Source organism: Limulus polyphemus, unplaced genomic scaffold, assembly GCF_000517525.1.
Source record: "Limulus polyphemus unplaced genomic scaffold, Limulus_polyphemus-2.1.2 Scaffold14, whole genome shotgun sequence".
Taxonomy (NCBI): domain Eukaryota; kingdom Metazoa; phylum Arthropoda; class Merostomata; order Xiphosura; family Limulidae; genus Limulus; species Limulus polyphemus.
Genome location: NW_013665624.1, coordinates 72,993 through 82,864, shown reverse-complemented (window position 1 = coordinate 82,864; position 9,872 = coordinate 72,993). Strand labels below are relative to the sequence as shown.

The window sequence follows — 9,872 nt, the reverse complement described above, 5'->3', positions numbered from 1 at the left end:
TAATTTAACTACGTTGAAAGACGAAACATCGGAGCTTTGATACTGTTTCTGTTATGTTTCATGGGAATGGGAAATAATTTTAGTGTAGTTATATATATATACACACATATAAATCATACGTACATAATAAATATTTATTATAGCATTGACATTGCAAGGTACATATGAAATATTTTAATAAGAAAGAAATGTTGACTAGTATAAGTTCTTTGCATGGATCAAGAAGCTTTAAAATTTTCTCTAGAGAAATTCATGGAAAAATTTACCAGAATAATAATATAAGTTCAAGAAAGAATCATCTCAAGAATTATTTGTCGAACACACATGATTGTAAAAGAAAATTCCATTTCTTGAGTACTTATGTTTTTATCTACGATCTGGACGAAAAGAAAAATCAATTAAATGGAAAACTTTGCTCTACTTTTAAAAAGCGTCACGCCTTATATAAACTCTGTCACAATATTACGTGCATGTATATTTTAACAGGAAAATATTGAGAAAATTTTGACAAAATAACTCGAGACCCTTTACTGGATTTAATAATTTAGAAAATAACGGAATAGACCGGCACTCTGAGGCACGTCTACTGTTGATCTATAAATATTCCATGCGTTTTGTTTTACATTAAATTTCGTGAACATTTATTTGTTTATATTTAGCTGTTGTATCTTGGGCTCAGTTACCAACATACATTTCTTCTTTTTATTACATTTAATTTTATCACATCATTTTTTCGAATAATACGCTCATTAACCTATGGGGAAATTAAAGTACTATAAGATTATCTTAGTGAGGATCGGAATTTTCAGCCTCAACATCACCTTATTTACACGTAGGCTAAATGGTAAAGTCAGAGACCTCCTAGCTTCAGGCATAGTCCTTCATAATTATTTAACTGCTGACCATAGGATAGACTCCAGCCAGAAACTGCCACGAGGGTTTTGTACAGCTCTTTGTTTGAACCTAATAATGCGATTAACTGTTAATTCTGTAATGCGCCCACGGATGAAAGTGCAGTATGTGTTCAGTGACTAATAACTCGGCCATTTCCACTTGCTAATCATAATACTTGATATTGAATCATGCCTTTTTATTCTCCTATTATCTCAGTTCTTGACCTTTTGCACAAAATGAACAGAAATGTTAAATATATTCCCAAGTCAAACAATAGTTGATGCTTTCTTTTCAAATGATTTAGTTATTGATTGTGTGAATGAGATTTATTTTCAAATGATTTAGTTATTGATTGTGTGAATGAGATTTATTTTCAAATGATTTAGTTATTGATTGTGTGAACGAGATTAACCTCTTCTTTTGAACGTTATTTCATTACAATAAAATAAGAAGGAAAACCCATGTGTTAGGATTTCTATTCCTTGTCATTTTCTATGCTTAGATTGAGTTGAATACTAAGTGGCAATCCCAAAGGTTGCACCGACAGACACCGAACCTCAGGTGGTTGTTTTGTAGAAGATAGTTACTTTTACTGGTGTTACCAGTGGCCTTTTGTCTATAAATTGTCATATTGATTACCAGTCATTTGCTTCTATAGTAACACCATACAGTACTTTATTTTCCAGCAGTTTTATTCTCTCTGAATACTGATAAAGACCACATAGTGCAGAGGAGATTAATATACAGCCAGTAGAGGTGTGTCACATTTTATGTAGGTTTTGTCTTTGTTTCAAGCTTATAAGCTTCTTCGTCTAACTTTAACCCTGTATGACCCAGTAATATAAATCCAGGTGGTGGTCCTACCATCTAGTGATTTTTACTTTCTGTCACCCCACTGGTGACCAAACACTTTACCATCCACCAGGGGAAAACCAGTACTATCTGCGACTCATCTAGAAATATTATGTTGGTGATATAGTCTGTTTTTGGTTCAATGCTTTCAGGAATCCAGAGAGGAGCTTCCTTTAAAGCTTCCAGTTCCACCGTTGTGCTACTTGTAGGAAGCTTAAATATCTACCAGCATAATGCAGAATGTTGTTCCTCTGCGGGATTAATATTATTTATGGATTTCTGTGCATTTGGACTTTTGTAATGAGCACTGGGAAACAATTATCCTTGTACATTTGATGTATTATGGATAGAGTGGATATGAATTGTATGCTTTGAACGTGACAACCTTATATCGGAGCCTCGTGCAAGAGAAACCACACTGAAGGGCTATTTATTGTGAAGATAACGATCGTCAGATAGATTATGATCTAATGTGGTGAAAAGAGTTGTAATTATGTAATGTGGCTCTAACATCGTTTTAATATATCTACTCTACCTCTAAAGCTACTGTCAATGTTTTCTGATTAGCTTTGAACCTTCCCATGTAACAGCCTCAAATTCAGTAGGATTTATCCAGGCTTCTATTCCATTATGATAATGATGGGTGTAGAAGTAGTTGAAGACAAATCTTCCAGCTACAACCTCCTATTGGATCTTGCCAATTATGTTTTGTAGAATTTCATTCAATGGTCTTTAAGACGAAAGTTATCCTTCATGGGTTTGGATAAAAAATTGATTGGTTGTTTGTTTTGAATTTCGCGCAAAGCTACTCGTGGGCTATCTATGCTTGCCATCCATAATTTAGCAGTGAAAGGCTAGAGGGAAGACAGCTAGTTATCACCACCCTTTGCTAACTCTTGGGCTACTTTTTTGCCAACGAATAGTGGGATTGACCGTCATGTTATAACACCCCGTGGCTGAAAGGGCGAGTGTGTTTGGTGGGACGGGGATTCAAACCCGCGACCCGCAGATTACGAGTCGAGCGTCCTAACCACCTGGCCATGCCAGGCCTTAGAATTTAAAAAAGTTATCAATCCATATTCGAAGGCTATTGCCTGTTGTTCAGCTATACTGACACTGTGACGCTAAATTGAATGTTTTGGCTTCTGTAAGTTTCTTAAAGCTAGAGATTGTTACATTATCTGGACCTGGAGTTCTATCTTTAGAAGTATATTTATGTCTCTCTGTGTTTCGTTCAAAATATAGATTGCTTTCTTACTTGCATTTAGTTGTAGCTTGTATAGAGGGACTATTGTGGTTTTGAGCTTGTCTTGAATGTCACGATGACTACATTGGTTAATGTATGTGCACCTGGATATCAAGCCTCGATCTTCATATGTGCGGAGTAGGTTATTGTGATTATTGTAAATGACTGACACAGATATGTTTTTGATTCATTTTTCGGCTATAAGAATAGCTATGGTAGTATAAGAATTAAGTGCGTGTAAGATATGCTGTCCTATTTATCCCATTCCACGTATCACACTTTGGAAGCTGACTGCCTGTAAGGACACAGGTTGAATTTACAACCTTTTCTTCTTTTGTCTAGGCTGAATTATGCCTTATCTATATGAACTCAGGCTGGTCTTGATTGTGTGCTTTTCAGTTTATTAGTATCACTGTTCCACCAGAATTAGATGTTCGTTCTACAACAGTTGCTGCCTTGACTTTGCTCAAAGATAGAGACATATATGAGAGTATCAGGGTATTATGCTATCTCTAACCTATCTTCACGTACATTTCACACATACAGTACTGTGCAAAAGTGTTAGGACAAATTCAACATTTTGATTTCAGGCTACTTTCAAAGAACAATGGAAGGTAGATCACAGGTGAAAAATCAAAATTGTATTAATCTTCATATTTAGTACAACAGAAACTCAGTTGAAGTGATTGCACAAGGAAACAGTTAATATTTTGAGTGTCTCCCTTTTGTTTTAATAACCGCAAACAGCCTTTCAGGCATTGTTACAACATATTTAATCAAAGTGTCCTTTGGGATTTTATTCCAAATGTCACTAATACACTCACATAAAGTTTCTTTGGAAGAAACTTTTGATTTGTCAAGTTTTTGATCTATCAAATCCCAGAACTGCTCAATTGGGTTGAGATCGGGGCTCTGTGGGTGGCCTTTGCATCATTTGATTGACTCCAGCAGCTTCTTTTTTAGCTAAGTAAGTTCTTCATAGGTTGGATGAGTGTTTGGGATCATTATTTTCTTGGTAGTAGAATCTTTTACGCATATCACTGGATATACCATGATGGATCAGTATCTGATGGTACTTGCGCTGGTCCATTATTTCATCTATTTTGCAAATATCTCCTTTAGCCTCAGCAGAAAAACACCCCAAACCATTACACTGCCTACCCCATGCTTCATGGTAGGTACTATGCATTGAGGTAAGTATCTTTTCCTCGCTTCCGCCGGACGTACAACCTACGTCTTGAACCAGATATTTCAAACTGGGACTTATCCGTCGAAAACACCCTTTTTCAATAATCAACAGTCCAGTTTTTGCATTTTTTAGCACATTTCAGTCTCTTGACAATATTTAGAGATCAAAGTGAAGGTTTTTAAATAGCTATACAACTAAATATTCCAGTCTAGTTGAGTCTTCTTGATACTGTAGAGCTGGCCACTTTTCTGTCATTTGGTACATGATCATTTATCTCATGCTCGAGACTAGTGGTAGTCTTCCTTCTGTCTCGAAAGCTGCATAAATGAAAATACTTAACATCAGTATTATGGAATTTAGGTGTTCTGCCTCTTCATTTCCTATTTTCAAATTCACCTGTCTCGGTCTCACGATATATGGTGTACTTGAGATTGTTTGTGGAGCATTTCAAGTCTGCAGCAATTTGTCGGAGAGTTCAACCAGCATCATGTAAAACTTTTATGCGAACTCTCTGCTCTACTGACAATTTCCTGCGCTTTTTTGGGCCGTTGCATGACAACAAAACTTAATATATAGTGTTAAACACTGTTTTTATCAAAGTTTTTTTGTGGAGGGCTATTAAACTGATTTCTTCTAGCATATACCGGTACCATAGTCTAGCTTCTTGCTGGTTTCTTTCTATATATTTAAGACACTGCATGGGATACCATGACAGTTATTTCAGACCCTAAGTTTGATCAGTATGTTTATTCAAGCAGAACCCTTATGACATGTCCTTGGTATAAGTATATGGGAATTCTAAAGAATGATAAATATTCTCACCCTGGCTCATTCAGTTGTCAACAGAGATCAGAGAAACAATACCATAGTGTTAAAATTTACATTCTGTAAAGACATGGGAGAATTAACTCCAGAAAATGGAAAGAATGACAAAATATCTTGTTCTAGCACTTTTGCACAGTACTGTACGAAGTGATCGCTGCTGACATTATGTCCCCTAATCAAGGCAGAGATGATACTCAAGATGAAGTTGACAAAAGTCAAGTCTATAAACAATTCTTTATTGCATTTTTGCTCAGTGATTCTTGTTTATCAATGAAATTGAAACAACAAACATTAAGTCTCTTAGACTGTGGGAAGATTACAGACTACAATCTTCATGAGGGTCTAGACTGCTGTAAATTAATTGCAGTTTAATTTTTCCTTCATTACTTTTTAATATAAGGAAGAGAAGATTCTGTATTTGATGTAAAAAAACTGGAGATTAATGAATGTTATTCACCTCACTACTTTGAAAGTAACGATGTAACTATGGCAAACGGTAAAACAATTTTTAAGCCTAGCCTAGTTATCTACAATATCGTTAAAATAATTCTGAATTAATTAAACTATAAGAAATTAATTAAAATATTCATTTGAGCCTTTAAAATACAAGAAAACCATAAGAGCTTATCTTTCCCATGTGACTGCTTTGCAACACCCTTACAAGTAAGTAGCACAGTACCTGAGTTGTCGGATTAACAAGAGAGCTAAACAAACAGAACCACGAATTTTACCTGCAAGGCGACCAATGTCAGTTGGGATGTACTAATGACACAAATTTCAATGACAAATAGATAAGAGAAACAAGATGCACAATTTTAGTATACAAATACTAGCCCAAGAGTTGGTGGTGGAGTACCTGTCTTCCCTACAGTCTAATACTTCAAAATGAGAAACAGTCTAGCGCTGATAGTTCTTATATATCTTTGCGTGAAGTCCAGCTAACAGACAAATTGTTTTTCGCTCACCTGAACTAGTTGGAAGAACTCAGACGCCTTGGCAATTGGATCTGTTACCGATGTACAAGCATCACCGAAGAGGACCACTTTGAGAGGCTCTTTGGAGAGCATGTCAAAGAAACTTTTCATCCCTACAGCCGGATCACACTGTATTGTAAAATAAACGTCTTTTATTTTCTATCTTTGTTACTTTTATAAATAGCTAAACATATATCTATATGTTGCTTTAACGTATACAATAAAACTTTTACAAATATCTCTCATAAAGAAAAACGTTCATAGAATATTATTCCAGTAAATTTCTTTCACGTGTGTAATTTCAAATTAGGGGTATTTGTTAACTACAATTCCTATTAGCTGTAATTCTTGCAGTGCAAAATTAAACACAATTTTTACATCTTTGAAATGGAACATTTAGATGAATTTAGAAGAGAAAAATAGAAGCTTTTCATCATCACATATGTCTTTAGATATTTCCTTGCCAATTAACCACTGATTACTCCGTAAGATCACAATTTATATCAGAAAAACAAATGTGATTATTTCTCATTTTATTATAAAAGGGTGAATTTTATTAAATGGATTTTCAGGACTCCAACTATGTGTTTCACTAATATACATAATCTCAAATACAAGAAACAAAATATTACAATAATTTCTATTTAGTGTAATCTGAAAGTTTACTTTCATTTTCTAATTTTTAACTGTTTCAATGTGAAGAAAATAAAAAAGTATAAGTGAAATATTATATGACAATGCAAGATTTGCTGATGGGAAGTTGGAAAACGGATACTTTCAAATCATGATTAATTACACATGTCTGTGATTGTTTGTTAAATCATTGTTCATCTGCGAGTGAAGGTCTATGATTAATGGATTTAATTTTGAAATATTAGACTGATTGTTCACAACAGTTGGATTAGATAGATTTTATCTGCTATTCATCAGGTGTGAAAACTAAATACCAGACTGTAGCTTTTTGACACAAAGTTAATTATGTTACCGGAAAGAGAATACTGTTTTTCTATTGTTTCTTCTTCTTCCAGACACTTTTCAATTGATCGACATTCTTTCAATTCTCAGCGGATTGACTTGAAACTTGGTAGTGTTATACATTGGTCCAATACGCCTAGAGACCTTTTAATTTTTTTTCTTTAGGCTTTTTTAATGATTTTATGGGGTCAAAAGTTAAACAACCCAAAAACGTATATTTTGGGCTCCTGTGCGGTCGTGTTTACAGTAATCAAGATGAAACTTAGCACAAATATAAATTTTCATGCGCCCAATACATTGATTTAAAAAAGTTTGATTTCTCCACTTTGAGCTTTTTTAGGAGGGTCAAAATTCCCCAAAAAAGGCATAATTCATAATTTGATGTTTTTGTCAATACTCTGCCACATTTTGACCAATTTACATGGAATTTGGTACAACGACTTTTTCAGTTCCCAAAAATTGACAAACATAAACATGGGATATGCCAATTTTTGGCCATTTTAGGTGAGCCAAAAGGTTAAATAAACCGATACTTTTTGGAGTTTTGGTCACCTACTTAGCCTTGTTTCGACAAATGTAAATTGAATTTGGTACAAATATACTCTTTGTAGGTCCTAAGTAGAGCTATAGGCAATTTTGGAACTTTTGTCTTTTGTTTAATTTTTTCCGAAAACAGTCTATATAACTGTTTGGAACCTGCAATAAGGTGTCTTTACACTAAATTACAAGTAGGTCAGTTTACACACACAAGAATAGATCACGAAAACCCCAAATTGTACTTTCTTTTTCGATTTTTTTTTGTGTGTTTTTCACGATTTTTCTTTTGTCAAAATTGGCCATGGGGAGACAGGTTGCATTTCATTCGCTCGCGAATGTTGGCCTTTTTAATTCTCCTTATTTTACTTAAATTTATCAACTAAAACATATCACTAGAGAATCCTTGTTCACTCAGTTCGCCTATTTGTGTTCAGGATAAAAGCATGTTTAATTGTTCTTAATTAAACATCCAAGACTGACATAGAAGTGTTTGATTTTTATGAGTCTGAAATTCGTTGTGAAAGTAATTGATTTTTAATATTTTTATGAATTAGTTATAGGTGCTCAGAATTTATGATTGTTGGATTAGTTGCGGAATACTTAATCTTTAGTATCATTGGATTGATTGCGGAGGTGTTTGGTGTCTAGAATTGTTGTATCGATTGAAAGATATCATTCACCTATGTCATTTAGACTGGTTGTGCAGATCTTATAATAAGGGCTAAACTATTTCGGAATATTAGACGTTATTCCTCTGTTGCTTGGTTTAAATGTTTGTGACAAGTGAATTGGCTGTGGAAAGTTTTAAAGTCTGACTATTAGAACAGGACGTGTATTCATTAAACACTTTCTTAAGTGAATGCTAAAATAACAGGTAAGATGTACAGGTAGCTTTTATTACTAACATCAAACAGTGCTTAAACTTAATGAAGTTTAACGCTTAGAGTAAATAACTGAATATTAAACAAAATGAAAGTGGCATCATGAATAAAGAAAAATAATTTGTCAAGTAAGAACAATGAATGTAAATTTCTCTGCGAACTATACGCTATAAGTTTTTGTATTATTTGCCTGTTTTTCTATAATTCGTCAAGTAAAAACAATGAATGTAAATTTCCCTGCGAACTATACACTATAACTTTATGTATTATTTGCCTGTTTTTCTATAATTCGTCAAGTAAAAACAATGAATGTAAATTTCCCTGCGAAGAGGACAGACGCAATTACTTGGAATCTGTAAGACACAACTGATCTATGACATGTGTTACAAAGACAGATTTTCCATGCCCCCACTGCACACGCCTGTGTACATCAAGAATTGGTCTCACCAGCCACTTGCGCATTCATAGACCCAAAAGATGAAATGAGAGCACAAAGCATATGACATATCATCATTGCAAGTGATTATAAGCTTTTTAAACGTTATGACATCTATCGCAATCCTATTTACGAGTTAAGACTAACTGGTATCTCATTTTAGAAAAACAATACTAAAGACAAATATGCACATTTGATCAGATAGCTCTTAACGTGACGGAAAGTATTTTATTGACCATTGTCTTGTAAAGCATTGATATTATACTGCTAAAACATTTTGAATGGTAAGTTTTGAAGCATTGAAATTTAAGCTTGAAAGAGGTAAAAAAAAAACATCATTGAACCCAAATAATGACTTCTGTTGTTAATCGAAATATTTATTGGGTTACAACTTTTGGGAGACAAAAGATAGATCTGGAATGCTATCTTTACATACTTCTGATTTTAAGCAGTAATGTTGGGGTGGCAAAAACATCTACAATTAACTTTATTTTTTAACAATATTTTAGGTTTTGGGCGTTTAAATCATATATTATATAATTGCATAACACAAGAACGAACAATCATGTTACTGTAATTATTAATAGTCTAATCAGATTTCTTATTTTTTTCAACCTTACATTAGCTTATTTGTACTTTTGTTCTAAAGTCTAATTTAAATTGACTTAATTTACGCCCTCAAAATATAAGTATGATTTAAGAATGTTGGATTTTTAATGACTCAGTACCACGAACAGCCCAAATGTAAAACATTTAAGCGAGAGTTCTTTTAAATTCAAATACATACAGATGTGTAACTGTTTTCACGAAGAAATTAGGTACGAATTTCGTTTCGTTTGTAAAAACTTCTACTTTAGTAAGTACCTAAGCACTCAAAAAATAAAGGTTAGCATACTGTAACACAAAATGGCACACATGCAGCGCATCCCAATATTATCGACTTATAAAATGCTGGAATATTTTCTGAATCTAATCTTATAAGTCAGTCCCTTGTTTTACAGACCATTATTTCGGTAATGACTTAATAAAGCGATTAATTGAAAAATATTAATCAATAAACAAA

General features: G+C 33.7%; 1 protein-coding gene across 1 annotated transcript in view; it reads right to left on the bottom strand.

Moving 5' to 3' along the window:
- The window catches only part of LOC106456997 (gamma-aminobutyric acid type B receptor subunit 2-like), a gene marked incomplete at its 5' end in the record, with an annotated part of 83,939 nt that extends 77,830 nt beyond the window's left edge, over nt 1-6,109 (bottom strand). Inside the window, one exon of the mRNA XM_022383005.1 lies at nt 5,972-6,109. Within this exon, the coding sequence (XP_022238713.1) occupies nt 5,972-6,109 (138 nt within the window). The remainder of the gene's footprint in view (nt 1-5,971) is intronic.
- Nucleotides 6,110-9,872: the final 3,763 nt, after the last annotated feature.